The following is a 19,352-nucleotide window of genomic DNA, read 5'->3' on the forward strand; positions in this document are numbered from 1 at the left end:
TGGGGGCAGGGGTGGGACTACGTCCTGAGGGATGGGATTGAGCAGGGCGGCAGTAGCCTGGGTCAGCTTGGGCAGGAGCTCGAGAGGGATGGGACCCTGTTCTCGGGGTGCGGGGGGCTGCCCTCGGAGGAATCCCCCTGCCCCTGCCAGCTTCCTCCACCCCCCAGCCTCGTCTGCTGGGGTGGTGGGTGGTGATGGCCTCAACTGGCCCCAGGGCCTGGGCTCCAGCCCGCTCGGCCTCCCAGGGCGGGGGAGGGGAGCAGGAATTGGACTTCATGGGTCCCCCTCTGCTACTAAGTAGGGATGGGAGCTACTAACAGTCCTCGAGGAGGGCCTGCCGCCAGGAACATGGGGGGAGAGGGGAGGAGGAAGGAAACACAGAAAGACCCCAGCGGCCCCAAGGGTCTGTGACTTGAGTTGGGTGGGACACAGCAACCTGTCAGCTGTCTGCAAACTGCCGACTGCACAGTCATAGCAGCCGGGGTGTGGCCTACCTGGCTGTCCTCCCGCACGGTGTCCCCTGGGTATGAGGGGGGGGACTCTGCCTTGGCCGTGGGGGGCCAGGTGCAGGAGCCACAGGCAGAGCCACTAATGACACCTGGGGTCTGGTCGTCCTTGCAGTGAGCGATTTCACAGAGACGCCGGTTTCTGAAAGCTGGGGAGGACGGCACTGGTGCTGTGTGCGCCCTGAGCCGCGTCATCGCCCAGAGTCCCCGCCTTCCTGGCTGGGCGCCTGGAAGCGGCTTGTCCGGTGGAGGTCAGGCCGGGCCATCTGGGTGCCGCACTCACACTCTCGCTGGGTGGTCGCCCACGGCGTCTCAGTGGGCTCCCCGCTCCACAGACACCTGGTGTGTGCTCGAGCGCTCAAGCGTGCACACGTGCGCGCGGACACAGCTGGCGGCTCCTGGGCGCAGACTCCCAGCAGGCCCGCCCCGGGAGGCCGAGTGACACTCCAGGAGAAAGAGGTGGTCAGAGAGGTTTGGCGGGATGTCGAATGTCTCAACCCCAAACAACAGGTCAGGGGGCCTCCTGACAGATCATTTATTATCTTCCCAGGAGAACTAAAGTGAAAATAGGGAGAAACACGACAAAGGAGCCCTTTACTACTTAGGAAAGACGCAAATTCTGAAGCATCCGTAACCTCGGCTTGGGGCCTCCTGGAGTGGTTGTGGCTGTGGGGGACACAGGCTCCCTCCCGTTGTGCCAGGTGGCCAGGGCAGGACCCCAGCCTCCTGTGTGTAGCTCGTGGGGGGCTGACGGCCAGGTTGGCTGAGGGGAGGTTACCGGGCCACTAAGACCCCCTGGAGCATCTTGGAGGGGAAACAAAACACCAGGTGCCCCAGGGGCACGGGCAGGGGTGCAGAGGAAAACACACACCCCAGTCGGTCGCTGTCCAGGCCCCTGGGAAGCAGCCTACAAGTCCCTCCAGGGTTGCTCCCCCCGGGGGACACTCCCAGCCCCCTTGGGGGAGAAGGGCGGGGGCCCTTTCCCTGCCGGCTTCGCCTTGCGGTAGCTGAGGCGCTTGAAGGCTTCCAGGTCTCGGTGGGCGCTCATGATGAGCCGGCTGCGGCGGAAACGGCACGGCCTGAGGGGCTCGGCGGTCTCCTCGAGGACGGGGGCCGCCGCCCCTCACAGGCCCCCGCGTCTGTCCTGCTGGTCACGCGCGTGCACACGGCCAGAACTGGCCTGTGGCACAGCAGGCTGGGACGGCCCCTGCCACCCAAACAGCTCTGCGCGGACAGTGAACCCACACGGGCGCAGCCGCAGTGGAGGCCCAGCCCTCGCCGCCCACCGTGGGGGTTCGCGCCTCAGTCTCTCCCTGCCCCGACGGGCCCTCCTGCAGCCCTGTCCCTCCCTCGGCCCTGTCCCTCCCGCGGCCCTGTCCCCTCCGCCCCTCCCCTGTGGGTCCAGCCCGGCCCTTACTTCAGGTTGGACAGCTCGACGACTAGGCCACGCACGACGGCTGTGGCGTCCTCCATCCCGGAGGCCTCACAGGCCTGGACCCCAACGTGCGTCCTGGTGGGAAGAGAAGGAAGTCGAGGCGAGGGCCTTTCCCTGGGCCTCGGGCCATCTCCTGTTCTGGAAGTCCGGCCTGCCCTTCTCTGGTCACCGGCAGAGCCCTGGCAGCCCAGCCCCCAAGCTCTACTCTCTGTGCAGCCGCTCTGACTGCTGCCACCGCCTCCTCCGCTCTTCGCCCTACAGCCTGCCTGCCACACCGCACCAGGGCTGTGACGGTGGACACCCGGCCCGGCTGCAGTCCCTCCTGAGGCTCTGCAGCCCCTCAGACGTGGGACGGACAGAAGAGTGGTGGCTTCCCTAAAGCCACCGCAGCCCAGGCTTGGCCGCACCTCCAGGGCTGTCAGGAGGGGAACCCGGGTCCTACCGCACCTGCCCGTGGCGCCCCGGGCGTCTCATTCAGCCTCGGGGTGTGCACTGGACCCTGGGACCCTCTCTGGGGGCTTCCAGACATCCATGGGACAGGGTCGCACTGACCCAGTGAGACCGCTGGAGACTCAGACACGAAATCTCCCTCCTGGTTGTTCAAGCTGTAGCGGGGCCTCTCTGACAGACCTGCCTCTGGCCCGCGTGCAGGCCGCGCCTGGGGTGTACGAGGAACGCACCAGCGAGTGTGCCAGGGCAGGTGGCGGGCCCAGCGAGTGTGCCAGGGCAGGATGGGAACTCGGCCACCCTCTGCTGAGAGGAGCGGGAGGGGGCCTCGCATGGCTAAGGGCCGTGTCCCGAGTCCTCCACGCTTGCCAGACAGAAGCAGAAACTCGGCCATAAATAACAGATGAGCTGCCGCCTGTGCGGAGAGGCAGGCTCAGGTACCCGGTAACAGGAGAGGGCAGCCGCCGGCGCCGGCTGCGGGCAGGGCTGGGGAAGGGCGCTAGGGCAGGGCATGGGTGCAGGTGGAGGTGATGGGACGAGGGCAGGTCACAGTCCCTTGAGCCCCTGCCCAGTGCCAGCCCTGGGAATGGCGCCAAGAGCGTCTCAGCCCTGGCTCCGAGCCGCGTCCCCTTTCCCTCCACCGAGACTCCAGGAAGGCTCTGGCCCCTCTTCCCAGAGACCCACGTGTGCGCACTGAAACCACCCGCAGGGCTGGGGTCCCCGTCCCAGGACTCCCAGAGGGAGACACTGCTTTGGGTGCAGATCGCTGGTCTCCCACGTCTGGGAGCAGGGGACACCCACAGACTGAAAGATGGGGCTCTGCTCCCTTATGGGATGGAGGAAAGGAAAGCCCAGTGAGGTCCGTCACCCTGTTCGGGAAAACAGGTGAGGGTCCTGGAGCTGTGTCCCACCCACCCGCCCTGCACCTACCTTGGCTGGGCCTTGGCCACTTCGATGGGGTCTCCGTTGGTACATGGGCTGGGGCCGGGCCAGCCAGGGCCCGGCCTGCTCCCCGCAGGAAACAGCTGGAAAAAGAGAGAGAGCACCGCGTGTGAGCACACCGCTGGGCGAGCCCTGCAGGGGAAGCCAAAGTCACTGCAGGACTTCTTCGGGAGAAACACGGGGTGCGGGGACTGTGATGGCGGCACCTGGGGTGACTAGCCGGGGCTGCTCTCGCCCTCCCCCTCAGAAAGAAAGCGGACGGACGTGGCAGTGCCGGGCCTGGCTCTGGTATCTTGTCCTGGGCCCAGACCCTCCCGCAGGTGGCTGTGTGGGGGGTGGCGTCACCAAGTTCTCTGGCTCCCACACTGCTGCAGTCTCTGCACGTTTGTGCTCTGTTCTGGCTGGAGTGCAGTGGCGTCACCATAGCTCACTGCAACCTTCGACTCCTGGGCTCAGGTGATCCTCCCACTTCAACCTCCTGAGTACCTGGCACTACAGGCACGGGCCACTGCACCAGGTGTGGAGATATATATATATATATATATATATACATTTTTTTTTTTTTTTAGACAAAGTCTTGCTCTGTCACCCAGGATGGAGTGCAGTGGCAGGATCATAGCTCACTGCAACCTTGAATTCCCGGGCTCAAGCGATCCTTCTGTCTCAGTCTCCTGAGTAGCTGGGACTACAGGCAGGCACCACCATGCCTGGCTAATTTTTAAAAATTTTTTGTAGAGTTGGGGTCTTGCTATGCTGCCCAGGCTGATCTTAAACTCTTGACCTCAATCAATCCTCCCACCTTGGCCTCCCAAAGTGCCAGATTAGAGGCATGAGCCACTGCGGCCAGCCTCAGCTTCTTAAATGAGTCCGTGTGCAGCCTGCGCAGGTTCCACTGGACAGAGGGTGGGAGCAGAGACACCATGAGGAGATTCTGGCTTGAGGGTCGAAACTGGTGTCACTGCTGTATAACTCCCGAGTCCCCTCCTCACACAGCGTGTGCCCCTGGTGAGGCCTGCAGGAGGCCACCGCGACGGTCCTCTCCGTCAGTCATTGCTCTGTTCCCAGGTGCCTCTGCCTTCCCACGGGAACGTGCTCCTCGTCTGGGTCGCCCTGACTTGCTTGGGAACGCCCAGTGCCAGAACCAAACACGCCCGGCCTCGGTGGTGTGGTCAGGGCGGCGCCTCCTCCCCCAGCTGGGAAAGGCGGTGACGCTGGTTGTCTGCCCCGGATCCCGAAGATCCCGACTTCTTCGACACCTTTCTGAAGCTCTGGCGGCCTGTTCTGCAGGGGCCGGCTTCTTCGCCGGCTGGGCGCCACCGGGCACGCCCGAGCCCGCGCGCCCCAAGCACATCCCAGCCTTCTCTCCTAGCCGCTGCCTAGGAGGCGAGACTGGAGGCAACAGAGGCAGTTCTGCCCGAGGGCAGGATCCGCATTTTCCAAGGGATGAGGCTCTTGTCGTAACTCTCACCCGTGCCCAGCACCTGAGCCCCTACCTTTCCCAAGCGCTGGTGTTTGCACCGTGGCTGAACCGCACTGCGCGCGCCTTCAGCGATCGCATCCATCTGGTGACGATGAGAGCCTGAGCCGGGTGGGCCTGAGGGGCCCAGGACGGCACAGAGAGGACACTGCACGCTGTGTGGCAGGAAAGGCTGAAAGATCACAGCACAGACGCACCACAGAGGGTCGCAAAGGAGCCCTGGAAATCCCTTAGGAAAGCAGTGCCTTGGAGACCCACAGCCACCTCTCGACAAGCCCGGCCCAGCCACATTCCCCTCCAAAGTGGGAACAGCCGCGGCCTCTTCAGCCGCGCCCCAGACGAAACCCTTCACTTGCAAGTGGGGATGCGTCCTGCGAAAACACTCGTTCAGTGCCGGAATGAGACGGTACAAAATGCTCGCTCTGGGGGACACGGGTGGGGACGGGGCTACCATAGAGCCCACAGGGGCAGGGACACGTCCGATCTGTTCACCACTGTCACCTGGCACAGAGCAGGCTCTCAAGAAATACACATACTGAATGAATTTTTGTTTTTGTTTGTTTTTTTGAGATGGAGTCTCGCTCTGTCACCCCAGCCAGAGTGCCATGGCGCCATCATAGCTCACAGCAACCTCAAACTCTGGGGCTCAAGCGATCCTCCTGCCTCAGCCTCCCTAGTAGCTGGGACTACAGGTAAACACCACCAAGCCTGGATAATTTTTCTATTTTTTGTAGAGACAGGGTCTCGCTCTTGCTCAGGCTGGTCTCAAACTCCTGGCCTTAAGCAATCTTCCCGACTTTGCCTCCCAAAGTGCTAGAAGCCACCGAGCACAGCCTGAATAAATTTTGTTTAACATCTCAACAGAGACAGCCAAACAGAGGCTGATGTTTGAAAGCTGATTGGGCTCCGTGTCCCAGAACAGGGCAGCCGGGGTGCGGCTTCAGACTCGGGCGGACCTGGGTGCCAACCCAGCCTCCTGCCCTCCCACCTGCCTCACCTCCGGCAGGTGCATGGCCTCTTTTCAGCCTCTTTGCTGCCACACCCAGTGTGTGGGAAGGAGCCGCCTACCTCCCAGGGCCCTCAGCCTAGGCTCAGGTGTGCCAACTGTGGGACAGTCACGCTGCCATCTGCCTCGACAGGTGAACGCCAGCAACTGCAACAGGTTCTGCAGTCAGGGAAGGCAACACCCGGGCAGCCTGCCAGTGGGCAGAGGTAAGGCCCTTAGAAATTCCAGCAAAAAACCAGAATTCTTTATCTATGTTTGAAAAAAGAATCATACCGGGACTCCCCAGTGACCCCACGTAGACAGGCAAAGGCTCATTTCCAGCGTGGGAGTGAAGTCCCCTCCACAGGCCCAGCTGTGAAGTCACCAGCTTATTTGGTAAAAGGCGTAAGATTTATACAATCTGAAGAGAAACCAGAGCATAACTGGCTTATTCGGGCCACCCCTTTGGGTCCATCGCCCTCAGTATACCCCTCGGGAGCCTGTGGCCAGCGGCAGGTGCTAAAGGGGGAGCTGCCAGGGGTTCGCACCCCTGGGGGCTCCAGTTCAAGTGTGGGAGGGCCCTGGATGACAAAGTGCCTGTGTGTCACTACCCTGGGACTCCTCAGCAACCTCACGGACAGGCCCCTTGCAGAAAAGTAAGTCTGCCCTTTCTGGAAAGCCTGCCCAGCAGAGCTTTGACCCCGACTCCTAGTTTGCTGTATCCATGGGACACTACGAGCCCCACCTTCCTTCCGCCGCTGGGCGGTCTGGGGAGAGGGCTCTCGGCTACTCCGCACCCGCCCCGGGCCAGTCTGTAACTCGGAGCAGCTCTCACCTGCTCAGGCGGGGATTCAAAGTCAGAGGCGTCCAGTGCCTCCCGGATCTGGCTGTCCAGCAAGAAGTCGAGCTCCACGGCTAGGGAGCCCCCCCAGGTGGCCTGGTCTGCAGGATGAGGAGGGTGGTCGGGCTGCGGTGCCCCTGGGTCTGCAGGGGTGTCTGGACTGTCCTGGTGGGCCTGGGTCTCCTGAGGGCCACCCGCCCCTTCGCTGTGCTCCAGCAGACCTGAGGCTTGGAGGGACACACTGGGCCCCTTGGGGTCTTGTTCGTGGCTCCGGCTGCCTAACTCAGCTGCCTCTTGGTCAGGGCCTGGCACCTGTTTCTGACTGACACCTGGACCTGCATCTGGGGCTAGATGGCCAGGATCTCCAGTGCCCACTGTGGGCTCTTGGTTCCCAGGAGCCAGAGCCAGGGGGGTCGCAGGGCCCACCGGGATGTCGCCAGGAGGATGGTCTTCCTGCCCCACCTCCCCTCTGCCTCTTGAGGTCTCCCCGGTGAGGGGTGTGCAGCCCGGCAGGGCCATCCTGTGGCCTTCGTCAGCGTCCTTCCCCCTGGGAGAGGCAGGCCAGCTGGCATCGGCCTGCTCATCCGACCCGGCCACCTCCAGGGCCCTCTGTTCCAGCTCTGGGGGGTCCACGCTCAGGTCTGCAATGACAGCCTCCCCCAGTGAGGTGCATCCTGGGCTGCTGCGGCTCCGCTCCACAACCCCGCCAGTCCCATGGGGTGTCTGCCAGGGGTCAGGGGGATCCTGGGCCACACACCTGGGCTCTGGGCACCCAGTGGCAGGGCCCAGTCCCCGAGCAGGGTCTGAGGGAGAAGCTGACGGTGGGGCACTGAGGACACTGTCTCCTTCCTCCTGGGACCCTCCAGGCTGGTCAGCCTCTGCCTCCCTTTGGGCACCTCCCTCCTGGGGGGCTCCTCCGTCCTGGGGGGCACCTCCCTCCTGGGGGGCTCCTCCGTCTTGGGGGGCTCCTCCATCTGGCTCCATCCCTTTAGCATCGCTGCTTGGCACATGCCCTTCCTGGCCACCGCTGCCTGGAACCCAGGTCTTCTCCTTCTCAGGGCCGCTGTTCCCAGAGTTTCTGCCAAGCAGCATGTTGGTCCCTGGCTCCGAAAGCTGGTCATGGCTGGCCGTCTCCGGGGCAGCGGGTCCTGCCCCACCTTCTGGAGGGGCCTCAGGCTGAGCATCCCCACGGCTGGGCAGGGGGCTCGCGGGGTCCTGGCTGCTCTGCTCAGGGCAGGCGCCATCTGCCTGCATCGGGTTCCTGCCCTCCTGGACAGCGAGCCCTGGGGACTCCTCCTGCTGCCGACTTCCTGCCTGCCAGGCACTGGGCTCTGGAGGTGTTTCCTGTGGAGAAAAAAAGACTCAGCCCTGGGGGCCTTCAATCATCAAGCATTATTGCCCCTGTCCAAAGAGTCAGATGTTGGCAGCGACCGTTGTGAACCAAAATAGGCATCAGTACCAGTACGGACACCTCTCCTCCCACTGGGTCCTTCTCCCTGCCAGCATGGGCACTTGGGAGGGTCAGGGGTGTAAAAACCAAGGTGGCATGCACATTGCACCAATGTCAACTGCCTGGGTTTGATGATGGGCTGTAGTCACGGGAGGCGTTACCAGTATGGGAAGCTGAGAGAGGGAACACTGGAACCTCTCTGTACTGGCTTTTATTTTATTTTTTTAACATGGTAAAAAAAAAAACAGGGCCGGGCGCGGTGGCTCACGCCTGTAATCCTAGCATTCTGGGAGGCCGAGGTGGGTGGATTGCTCGAGGTCAGGAGTTCGAAACCAGCCTGAGCAAGAGCGAGACCCTGTCTCTACTATAAATAGAAAGAAATTAATTGGCCAACTAATATATATAGAAAAAATTAGTCGGGCATGGTGGCGCATGCCTGTAGTCCTAGCTACTCAGGAGGCTGAGGCAGGAGGATTGCTTGAGCCCAGGAGTTTGAGGTTGCTGTGAGCTAGGCTGACACCATGGCACTCACTCTAGCCTGGGCAACAAAGCAAGATTCTGTCTCAAACAAAACAAAACAAAACAAAAAAAAAAACAGATACAATTTGCCATCTTAACTTTTTTTCTTTCTTTTGAAACAGGGTCTCACTCTGTTGCCTGGGCTAGAGTGCAGGGGTGTCATCGTAACTCACTGCAGCCTCAAAATCTTGGGCTTAAGCAATCCTCTCACCTCAGTTGCCCTGGCTAAGTTTTTAATTTTTTTTGGTAGAGATGAGGTCTCACCATGTTGTCCAGGCTAGTTTACCATAATTTTTTTTAACTCACTTGGCCAGGAACAATGGCTTACACCTGTAATCCTAGCACTTTGGGAACTTGAGGTGGGCAGATTGCTTGGGGCCAGGAGTCTCTCTGCCATATCAGCAAAACAACAAAAATGAAAAAAAAAAAAAAATGGAAAAACTAGCCAGGCATGGTCGTGCGTGTCTGTAGTCCCAGCTATTCAGGAGGCTGAGGCAGGAAGATCGCTTGAGCCCAGGAGTTCAAGCTTGGAGTGAGCTATGATTGTGCCGCTGCACTCCAGCCTGGATAACACAGTGAGACCCTGTCTTTGGAAAATAACAATAATAAAAACACTGTGGTAAAATATACCTAACATGAAATGTAACTGTTAGCCTGAGGAGCTACGAACAGCCCTTATCACACATCTTCAATCCACAGTGACGCTAATGCCCCTCCTTAAATAAAACTTGTAAGAAGTAATACACAAAGAACCTTCGTGTCTTTTACCCAGTTTCCCCAAAGGTAACCTCTTGTGGAACTCAAACACGGTATCGTGAGAAGGATATTGACGGTGATAAGATGCACTGGCCTTATTCAGATCTTCCTGTTGGGATGTGTACTCGTTTGAGGGTGTATTAAGTTCCTGACAGTTCTGTCACCTGTGTGGCTTTGTGTATTTGTGTAGCCACCGCCACAGTCAAGCAACTGCACGGTTCTAACACTACAAGGATCCTTTTATACCAGCTGTTCTTTCTAGCTGCATCCAACTCCCATGCCCCACCCACCCTGTCCCCAACCCCTGGCAACCACGAATCTGTCCTCCATCTCTCTAATTTTGTCACTTCAATAATGTTATGTAGATGGGATCCTATGGTAGGTAGCCTTTGGGGACTGGCTTTTCCCGCTGTGCATGTTGCCCAGGAGAGCCACTGCGTTGTCACGTGCATCACTAACTAGAGTGTGGTCCTTTAGATTGCGCAGCCTTGTTTCCCGGTGGATGGACCATGGCTCATTGAACCCGTCAAAGGATATATGGGGTGTTCCCAGTTTGGGGTGATGGCAAACACAGCAGCTGTCAATGTTTACCACCTACTTTTTTTTTTAGGGGCGTATGTTGCCAGAGGCTTATCATGAGTTCCCCCAGAATTCATGATGGGAAGGAAAAGAGAGCTGTAAAGGGTGCCCTGATTTGCACCAAAGCCCCTGAGAAAGAGGGGATCAGGGATAGAATGTAGGCTGCCTTTTTTAAAAAAAGTTATTATCTTTAATTGGCACATAATGCCTTTCTGAGATCCAGCATTTCCATGCAACCTGGGGCAGGGGGCTCTGGCCTCGACCCCGGCAGTGCAGGTGCGGTTGTCCTGAATGCGCCCAACAGCCTGCGAGCTCCCAGCAAGTCAGGTGCACACCCAAGAGCCAACTGTAGCTGCCAAGTACTGAAACCTGCAGGTGGGGAGGGGCAGGCCTAGCCATGGCCGAAGAAAACCAATGTTCAACACGGCTGCAGAGGCAGGGCCAAGAGGCTGCATGTGCTCGGGGCTCTCTGGCGGTCGGGTTTTAGGGTCTTACCGGGCTGAAGGTCCCACTCCCGAGGTCCTCTTCCCTGGTCTCTGCTTTTCTTGCCACCATCTTCCTGGGGTTTGAAAATTGGGGGACAAACCTCCCAACTGAGTTCTGTTAAACCAGATACAACAAGAACAAAGCAGCAATAAAGATAAGGGAAGAATGAGGTCTCAGGGAAAAAACAACCCCAAACCGGTTCCTTTCCCATGGCCTTGAAAGAACTTGGTCCTTGCCCTCAGGCCTGTGCACGTTCCCTCCAGCCCCCTTGGCCATGAGAAGCTCTAGAGGATGAATAGAGACACTTGAGCTTAAGGGAGTCTTACACATTCGCATCCGAGGCCACAGAGCAGGCTCACCTGGGAAGGAGGAAGGGCAGCTGGCTCCCTCTCCGGTGGCCTGGGGAGCCTGTACGGAGCTCCGGTTTCCTCATCAGGGGAGCTGTGTGTACAGAGACAAAACTGAGGGGCATGTGAAGTCTTCCTAGGCTGTCAACTCACACATTAAGACAAACAGAAAATAAAATCCAGGAGGAAATGGGTGCTAAGAGGCTCCAGAAGACCTACTTCAAAAGGGTGGGATGGAGGAGGGGCAGTGGCCTGATCACATTTAACTGCCAAGGAGGGTGCAGAGTCTCACACCAATGATACAAACGACCTAATCTGGCAGCATTTTTAAAATCCCAGGAATTGGCTCCTGACATAAGAACAGAGATTCTCTCTCTCTCTCTCTTTTTTTTTTTTTTTTTTTTTTGAGACAGAGTCTCACTTTGTTGCCCGGGCTAGAGTGAGTACCATGGTGTCAGCCTAGCTCACAGCAACCTCAAACTCCTGGGCTCGAGTGATCCTTCTGCCTCAGCCTCCCGGGTAGCTGGGACTACAGGCATGCGCCACCATGCCCGGCTAATTTTTTCTATATATATTAGTTGGCCAATTAATTTCTTTCTATTTATAGTAGAGACGGGGTCTCGCTCTTGCTCAGGCTGGTTTTGAACTCCTGACCTTGAGCAATCCGCCCGCCTCGGCCTCCCAGAGAGCTGGGTTACAGGCGTGAGCCACCACGCCCGGCCTCTTTTTTTTTTTAAAGAGACAGGGTCTTGCTTTGTCACAGCCCAGGCTGGAGTGCAGTAGTATGATCATAGTTCACTGCAGCCTCGAATTCCTAGGCCCAAGTGATCCTCCTCTCGCCTCCAAAGTGCTGGGATTACAGGCATGAGCTACTGCATCCTGCCAAGAATGGGACTGTCATTTGGACCGACACTCTAGCTCCCAATATTGCACACTGTAGAGAAAGGATATTGTGAATACAAGACATACGATATTGGCGAGAGCCTGTAGTCCCAGCTACTCAGGAGGCTGAGGCAGGATCACCTGAGCCCAGGAGTCTGAGGTTGCAGTGAGCTAGGACAATGCCAACTGCACTATAGCCTGGGCAACAGAGCAAGACCCTATCTCAAACAAAAGCAAAAAAACCCAAAAACTACAACATCTAAAAAAACTGGTCAGACAGGGTTATATCTAAATAAACGTGGATATGTATTTTGTAAAAAAAAAAAAAATCAATATCTGGAACTAAAATTTCAGATAAGTTCGACTTTGGAAGTGGTGCCCAGAAAAGCATGAAGATCCCCCAAAGGGCTTGAATTGTTCCAGGGAGGTTAGAAAGGCAGGTGAAGGGCAAAGTCTAGACCTGAAGAGGAAGAGTCTGTTGGAAAATTTAAAATTGGGGTGGGTCATCTGAGCAGCTTCTGGGGCACTGGCAAGATTTCATTTTCTAACATAAATATCTTAAGCTCTGTTTGCTTCATGTTGTTTTTTTCTCTGTCTTTTTCTGTGTACATGGTATTTATTTATTTATTTTATTTTTGAGACAGAGTCTCGCTCTGTTGCCCGGCCTAGAGTGCCGTGGTGTCAGCCTAGCTCACAGCAACCTCAAACTCCTGGGCTCAAGCGATCCTCCTGCCTCAGCCTCCCAAGTAGCTGGGACTACAGGCATGTGCCACCACGCCCAGCTAATTTTTTCTATATATTTTTAGTTGCCATCTAATTTCTTTCTATTTTTAGTAGAGACCGGGTCTCATTCTTGCTCAGGCTGGTCTCAAACCCCTGGGCGATTCTCCGGCTTTAGCCTCCCAGAATGCTAGGATTACAGGTGTGAGCCACTGTGCCCAGCCCATGATATTTTTTAATGTTTAAAAAACAAACAAGGCCAGGCGCAGTGGCTCAAGCCTGTAATCCTAGCACTCTGGGAGGCCGAGGCAGGTGGATCGTTTGAGCTCAGGAGTTCGAAACCAGCCTGAGCAAGAGCGAGACCCCGTCTCTACTATAAATAGAAAGAAATTAATTGGCCAACTAATATATATAGAAAAAAATTAGCCGGGTATGGTGGTGCATGTCTGTAGTCCCAACTACTCGGGAGGCTGAGGCAGGAGGATTGCTTGACCCCAGGAGTTTGAGGTTGCTGTGAGCTAGGCTGACGCCAAGGCACTCACTCTAGCCTGGGCAACAAAGCGAGACTCTGTCTCAAAAAACAAAAACAAAAACAAAAAAGGGTGGGAATCCACATAATTCACCATTCTTGTGGACTTAGAAGGGTGGGTGGGCAGCGGCCATGACCGGGACAGCCCACTGGCTAAGAGAGAGGAGCACAGTGACACTGTCACATCTGTCTGAGAGGATGGCTTCGGTGTGACACAGCCTCTCTTCACATGGCTCACACAGCAGGGCTGCCAAAGGACCCGAGTGTTTCTGGCCTTGTGATCCAGGCTCTAGCCCTAATATTATAATGACCTAAGATCAGACAGACATAATGCACACTCCGCTTAGAAAACAGTTCTGTTGGTCAAACCATGTGCCTCAATTTTTCTCCTCAGGAAATCTGGTAGTCCAACCCACAGTGCCTTCTCTGAAGACTTCAGCTAGCAGAAACCTTGCTTCTAACTCCAGCTAACTCTTCCTACTTTCCCATAGTTACACATATGTGGTTTAAGCCCTGTGGACATACTAATCATTCTTGAGGTCTTTCTTTCCTCTCCACCATGCTTAATTACATATTTAATGAAATGAGGAACCCAGGAATCCGTAGTGGTTAAGAACACCGGAAATGGATGCAGCCAGAATCCCAGCCTGCCTTCACCAGCCCAGAGGCCTTGGGCAAGTCACTTCATCTCTCTAAGCCCTCAGGGTCCCCACCTGTAAATTGGGGATTAAAAAAACATATTTCACAGCTAGGTAAGAATTTAATAAGCTCATGCGTGCAAAGTGCTTAGGAGCATGCTGCCTGTTACATACTCATTGTTCTTCTTTTTATTGGTTATTATTTCACACACCAGTGACTCCTTCCATCCCTTCTTGGTTGAGGGGGAGGAATGTGGAAGAAATACAGATTTGACCAGCAGACAGACAGATCACGAGTTTCATTCTGTAACCTTGAATAATTCAATGTTATCTTTGCCCGTGGTTAAAATAACAACCTTTCTCCACCAGGGAGGAAAGCTATCAGAGCAAGATCTGAGGGCCCCGAGCTCTGGGGAGGGGGGAGCTCACAGCACTGGATGGGTCATGTTGGTTCCCTTCCCACCGCATCCCTGGTCACTAGGCGGCTGTGTGTGTCAGTGAGGAGGCCTGCTGGAATGTTCTGAGCCACCCACCTGGAGACCGCCTGTCCCGGTTCCTCCTTGCTGTACTGTGTAGAGGAAGCAGGTCCTGGCGTGCCTTCTGACTCTTCAAGGTGACGCAAACAGTCCGGCTTGGAACCCTGGGGGCCGCCATCAGAGTCTCCTAGCCTTGGGTTCTTTGGAGGTTTTGCAGGATGGATTCCTTCTCCTGGTTTAGGGACAGGAGGGAGATGAAGGGGTGGCAGACACTGGGAGCGTGCACTGCCATGGCTGGCAACCATACTTAGCAAGGCCGTTGCTGCTCCGTAAGTGGGCAAGCTTATTCCAAAGGGCGTGAAACTCCTGCTCTGTTGCTCACCAGGTGAGCAAATGAAGGGACAGAACCTCATCCAGGAGTGGGACCCACAAGTTTACACACAGACATGGGATTTAAGGGCCTTATTATTTTTTTTTAAAGACAGGGTCTCATTCTGTCGCTCAAGCTGGAGTGCAGTGGTGCCATCATAGCTCTCTGCAGCCTCAAACTCCTGCGCTCAAGTGGTCCTCCTGCCTCAGCCTCCCAAGTAGCTAGGACTACTCAAGGGCTTTTTACCTATGGACTGGCCTTGACTGAGCCGACTCCTGAGCTGGTGTGGCCTGGCTCCCAACTACATGGGACAATCCGGTTCAGCAGACTCTCTCTCTGGGGAAGTGGCTAGAGGTTTGTGGTAGGTCTCAACTCAAATGGCCCTGCACAGGTGCCTTCCCTGACTTCTCCTCTGAGCATCTCTTTTCTGGCCCACGAGTCTGTCGTAGTCACTTCTCGGCTTTTATGCAAGTATCCCTTGTACTGGGTCATCTACTCCCCCACCCCTCCACTATAACTGGGCTGCGTGTGAGGAGGGGCCTAATCTGTGTCACTCTCTGCTGGGTCCCAAGTACCTAGAGGAACATGTAGTACACTGTCGGCGCTCAATACATACTTAGTACATGACTGAATAAACGCATGCAGAAAATGCACATCACCAGGTGCAGGCAAGACTAAATTATGCGCCACTCTGGTTTTCTGCAACACCTGCAGAATACCCATCCTGAAGACACTGGGACCCAGAGTCACCAGGCGCTAAAGAGGTGATGCCTTGGCTACTTCTTGGTCCCTTGCACCTCTGCCCTCCCTCCCCTATCACTGAAAGCAACTGGAGTATGTCTTTTTCTTGTGCTTGAAAGGCTAAAGCTTCTTATTGATATCTATTTGTTTTTTTGTTTTTTTTTTCTTTTTTTTTCTTTTTTTTTTAGTCTGCCATTGTTGCCTAGATATCTATTTGTTGAATGGAGCAAACTCCCTTACATAGAAACTGCCAATAGCAGCTGGCTTGTAAGATCTCCCCAAACTTGGTCCTGACCTAATCACGTATTCGATGAGCAAATGATAAGGGTTGACCCTAACGAGTTCCATGCTAGACACTGTCCTAAGAACTTGTATGTACTACAACAAAGCTGGCTGTTATGCCAGCCTTACAGATGGAAATACTGAGGCGCACACAGGCCAAGGAACCAAGACTGGGACCCAGGCCACCTCCAGAGGTGGCACATTTAAGAGTACTTGAGCATTTACCAAACACCTTCTATGAACAACAACAAAAAAAGACAAACCAGGCTGGGCGCGGTGGCTCACGCCTGTAATCCTAGCACTTTGGGAGGCCGAGGCAGGCGGATTGCTCAAGGTCAGGAGTTCGAAACCAGCCTGAGCGAGACCCCGTCTCTACCAAAAATAGAAATAAATTAATTGACCAACTAAAATATATATACAAAAAAAAAAAAATTAGCTGGGCATGGTGGCGCATGCCTGTAGTCCCAGCTACCCGGGAGGCTGAGGCAGGAGGATTGCTTGAGCCCAGGAGTTTGAGGTTGCTGTGAGCTAGGCTGACGCCATGGCACTCACTCTAGCCTGGGCAACAAAGCGAGACTCTGTCTCAAAAAAAAAAAAAAAAAAAAAAAAAAGACAAACCAGTAGCCAGGAGTGGTGTTGTGTGTCTGAAATACCAGCTACTCAGGAGGCTGAGGATGGAGGATCACTTGAGGCCAGGAGTTCAAGACCAGCCTGGGTATCACAGTGAGACCCCATCTCTACTAAAATAACTAGGCGTGGTGGTGCACACCTGTACTCCTAGTTACTTGGGAGGCTGAGGCTAGAGGATCACTTGAGCTTAGGAACTCGAGGCTGCAGTGAACTATAATCACACCACAGCATTCCAGCCTTGATGACAGAGACCTCATCTCTTAAAAAAAAAAAGGCAGACTTCGGACTCTTCCTAACCCCAGGTCTGTACACACCTCCACACCTCGAAGTAAACCAACGCAGTAAGTCCCCCTGCCCCCAACATCAATTGCTAGTGTCTTCCTCCATCCTTAGTCAGCTGTTTGTGCTTCACTAAACCACAGCGATTTTCCTGTAATTTCTTCTAATTCAGTTATGCCATGTGTGTGCCCACTGAGAGCCTTGTCCCACTGCTGTGTATTTGATTAGCTCTCTCTGTGAGAAACGTTTTCCTTTTCCCCCTAACTATATCTTGAGGGTCCCCAGGGCAGGAGCTGAATCTTCTGTACCCTTTGAGCTCATCCTCGCCCCTGCCCCGGCCCCCCCAGGTGGCAACCCCAGCGAGCCCTGCACCCTGAGTAAGCCTCCGATGGATGTTGCTTGCACAAACACATTCCCACCTTGTGGTCTGCCAGAAAAGGCAAATTATAGCAGCTTTTGTTTATTTGGTTTTTTAAGATTCCCAAACACTTGCTCACTTGGCCGATCCAATGGACATTTGTACCAAATAAAAGGCAAAAATATCAACAGAAGCAAAGAGCCTCCTATTTCCTTCCTGTGATCTGTTCCCATGGGACTAATTTAAGAAAAAATGAGGCAGAACCTTGTGTTCAACACCACAGGCTGAAGAGATTGGAGGGGGAAAGGGACTCTTTCACCACCTGCCAGAACCTTCTTCCTCTCTCCCCACCCCACCCCACCCAGGACACACAGAAAGAACTGTCTAGGGCCAGCCCAGAGGTCCAGAGAGCTGAGCAGTCCACTGCCAAGAGAGGCCCCAAATGACCTGCTGTGGGTGGGCCTGGCTCTCCCCAGTTTCTCTCTCCAAGGTCAGAGAAATTCCTGTGCCTTCAAGCAGCTTGTTGCCAATCTCTGCACAAAACATTTCCAATCTGTTGATAATTTTTCTGTCCCACATCTTGGGGGAGAAAAAGAGCACCACTCCCTAAATTCATCCCTAAGTTAAAAAATCGTTTTTAAATTTTTAAGAAGTTAACCTTAAGAGAATGACAGGGAAATGGAGCCATACTATATATTATTGGGTGTTTTTCTTTTCTATAGATTTATTGACAAGATGGTTACACTCTACTTCAAAGTGAAAAATGGCAGTGGCAGTGGGATGATTCTATTTTCCAGTAAAACCATATTTGTGTTTGTAATTTTTCTGTAAGCCCCGAGTTATTTCAAAATGAAAAGGTTTTTTTTTTTAAAAGTCTGGAAGGATGATCGTTAAACGCAGCGTACATCTGGGCCCTACCTCTGGTCGGCTCTTGGTATTTTACAGACACTAATCCACTCCTGTGCTCTAGGGCAGGGTTCGCAACCGTCACTGTTGACATTCGGGGCTGGATCATTCTCTGTGGTCAGGGCCATCCTGTGCATTGTAGGATTTTGAGCAGCACCCCAGGCCTCAACTGGGGTAGCTGGTTGATACTAGATGCTAATATCACCACCCCCCAACACACACACACCCCAGTTGCGAAAACCAAAAATGTCACTAAATGTTGCCAACTGTCCCCTAGGGGGCAAATCACCCCTCCCACTCGATTGAGAACCACTGCTCTAAAGGAAAGGGTAGCGCTTGTATTACCCTCAATTTACAAAAGGGGGAAACTAAGGCACAGAGTAAGTCATCCACGATCACACAATGAGCAGGAGAGCTGGGATGAACTCAGATTTTGGGACCCAGAGTGAAACAGTCAGCCACGTATCAGTAGCTTTGTAGCACATCAAGCTCTATTCAGGGGTCATCTCACACTGTGTCCCTGCTCTGAAGCCTGGGGGGGGGGGAGCTTCCCTAAGCTGTGGGACCCCACCAGGGACTGGCAGGAGCTCCAGAAAACTTTTACTTTCTCCTGTATATGCCCTTCTCTGTAATTTCTATTTTTCTTTCTAATGTGTATTAAATCCTAGTTTTCTTTTAAAAACCTTGGGGCGTATTAGCCATTTCTGCAATAAATAAACCCACACGCCTCCTATAAGCACAAGCACCCATCATGGAGTGTCAACTTGAATGAGCAAAAATACCTGAGGTCCGAAGCTTCTTCCTCTTATTCATTTTATCTGTCCCTTGAGAAATCTGAAAACAAGCAAAACCTCCCATCATTATAAGCAGTCCCTGTCCCCATCCAGTGGCCTTAGCTGAGGGCAGAGGAGGCTACCCCTCACCTCCACCTCAGCCCATCTGGCCGCCCCGAGGGGTCAGAGGAGCCCCCACAGGACACAGGGTGGGACCCCACGGTCGAGTAGGAATTCAAACCTCCTCCACGCTGCAGAGGGGTCTGCCCCTCTTCTGCCCAAGGGCCGAGAGGTACATGGGCCCAGGCGAGTCCTCCATGGGAAGCCCTGGGGACCCCAGCTCTCGTGCCTGGGTTGAAGCCCCTCTCTCCAGGCTGGGGTATCTGGGCCCCCTCCAGGGACACCTGAGGCCTTTCCGGCGGTCACCTGGGGCCCTCCAAGGTTATCTAGGGTTTTTAAAGGGGCCGCTTGGGGCCCTTCCAGGGACAGCCAGGGCCCTGGAGGGGCAGGAGTCGCCACAGGCCGATTTCTTCCAGCCTTGGGGACCAGGCAAGCCCAAACCGACCTGGGCCACAGAAGTCGTTGAAGTCTCTCTGTCCTTATCAGGAACAAAGTCTGCCTGGGCCTGTTGGCGGATAAGTCGCTTGAATTATTTGCGTTACGCTTTTTTGAATAAGCAAAGGGCCAAGTTGGTCCCCGCGGAAGCCTGGGCCGAGCGTGAGGAGGCGAAGGAGGCCCGAGGCCAGGGCGCTGTGGACCCGGCTCCTGGCGACCAGCTGCCCACTAACACCAGAAAGGAAAACAGAAAAGTGAGGACTTTTCAGAAAAGTGAGGACTCGTTACACTGGGAGCCCCGGTGAGCCCGGAGCCCGTGAGAGATCACTGGGCGCAGCTAAAAACACGGCGACCACCGCCCCTCACACCTGCGCGCGCTCCACCTCTTTCCCGCGCCTCGCGAGGCCACGCCCCGCGCACGCGCAGTACCAGCGCCGCTGCTC

At 55.1% G+C, this 19,352-nt stretch overlaps 1 protein-coding gene across 4 annotated transcripts; it reads right to left on the reverse strand.

Moving 5' to 3' along the window:
• Positions 1–993: 993 nt before the first annotated feature.
• Positions 994–19,332, reverse strand: BRME1 (break repair meiotic recombinase recruitment factor 1). Of its 4 annotated transcripts, none has more exons than XM_076001436.1 (10): positions 19,278–19,332; positions 18,920–18,979; positions 18,364–18,415; positions 14,073–14,247; positions 10,783–10,864; positions 10,433–10,537; positions 6,628–7,977; positions 3,319–3,413; positions 1,924–2,016; positions 994–1,564 (listed from the first exon to the last, which is right to left on the reverse strand). In XM_076001436.1, the coding sequence occupies exons 3-10, from the start codon at positions 18,392–18,394 to the stop codon at positions 1,414–1,416; spliced, it is 2,082 nt and encodes a 693-aa protein (XP_075857551.1). In that variant the 5' UTR covers positions 18,395–18,415; positions 18,920–18,979; positions 19,278–19,332; the 3' UTR covers positions 994–1,413. The 4 variants fall into 4 exon arrangements, with proteins under 4 accessions (XP_075857551.1, XP_075857550.1, XP_075857552.1 ...); XM_076001435.1 differs by having other exon boundaries at positions 18,920–19,137; positions 19,278–19,323; XM_076001437.1 differs by lacking the exons at positions 994–1,564; positions 1,924–2,016; positions 19,278–19,332 and adding an exon at positions 2,644–2,803 and having other exon boundaries at positions 18,920–19,268.
• Positions 19,333–19,352: the final 20 nt, after the last annotated feature.

The sequence above is a fragment of the Microcebus murinus genome, chromosome 4 (assembly GCF_040939455.1).
Source record: "Microcebus murinus isolate Inina chromosome 4, M.murinus_Inina_mat1.0, whole genome shotgun sequence".
In the NCBI taxonomy this organism is placed as follows: domain Eukaryota; kingdom Metazoa; phylum Chordata; class Mammalia; order Primates; family Cheirogaleidae; genus Microcebus; species Microcebus murinus.

Excerpts from the sequence above, each read along its gene's own strand:
- BRME1 (XM_076001436.1), bottom strand. The coding sequence starts at position 18,394 with ATGAATAAGAGGAAGAAGCTTCGGACCTCAG. Across the intron at positions 2,017-3,318 it reads GTGGCCAAGGCCCAGCCAAG|GACGCACGTTGGGGTCCAGG; the intron begins GTAGGTGCAGGG and ends TCTTCCCACCAG. Across the intron at positions 1,565-1,923 it reads GTCGAGCTGTCCAACCTGAA|CCGGCTCATCATGAGCGCCC; the intron begins GTAAGGGCCGGG and ends TTTCCGCCGCAG.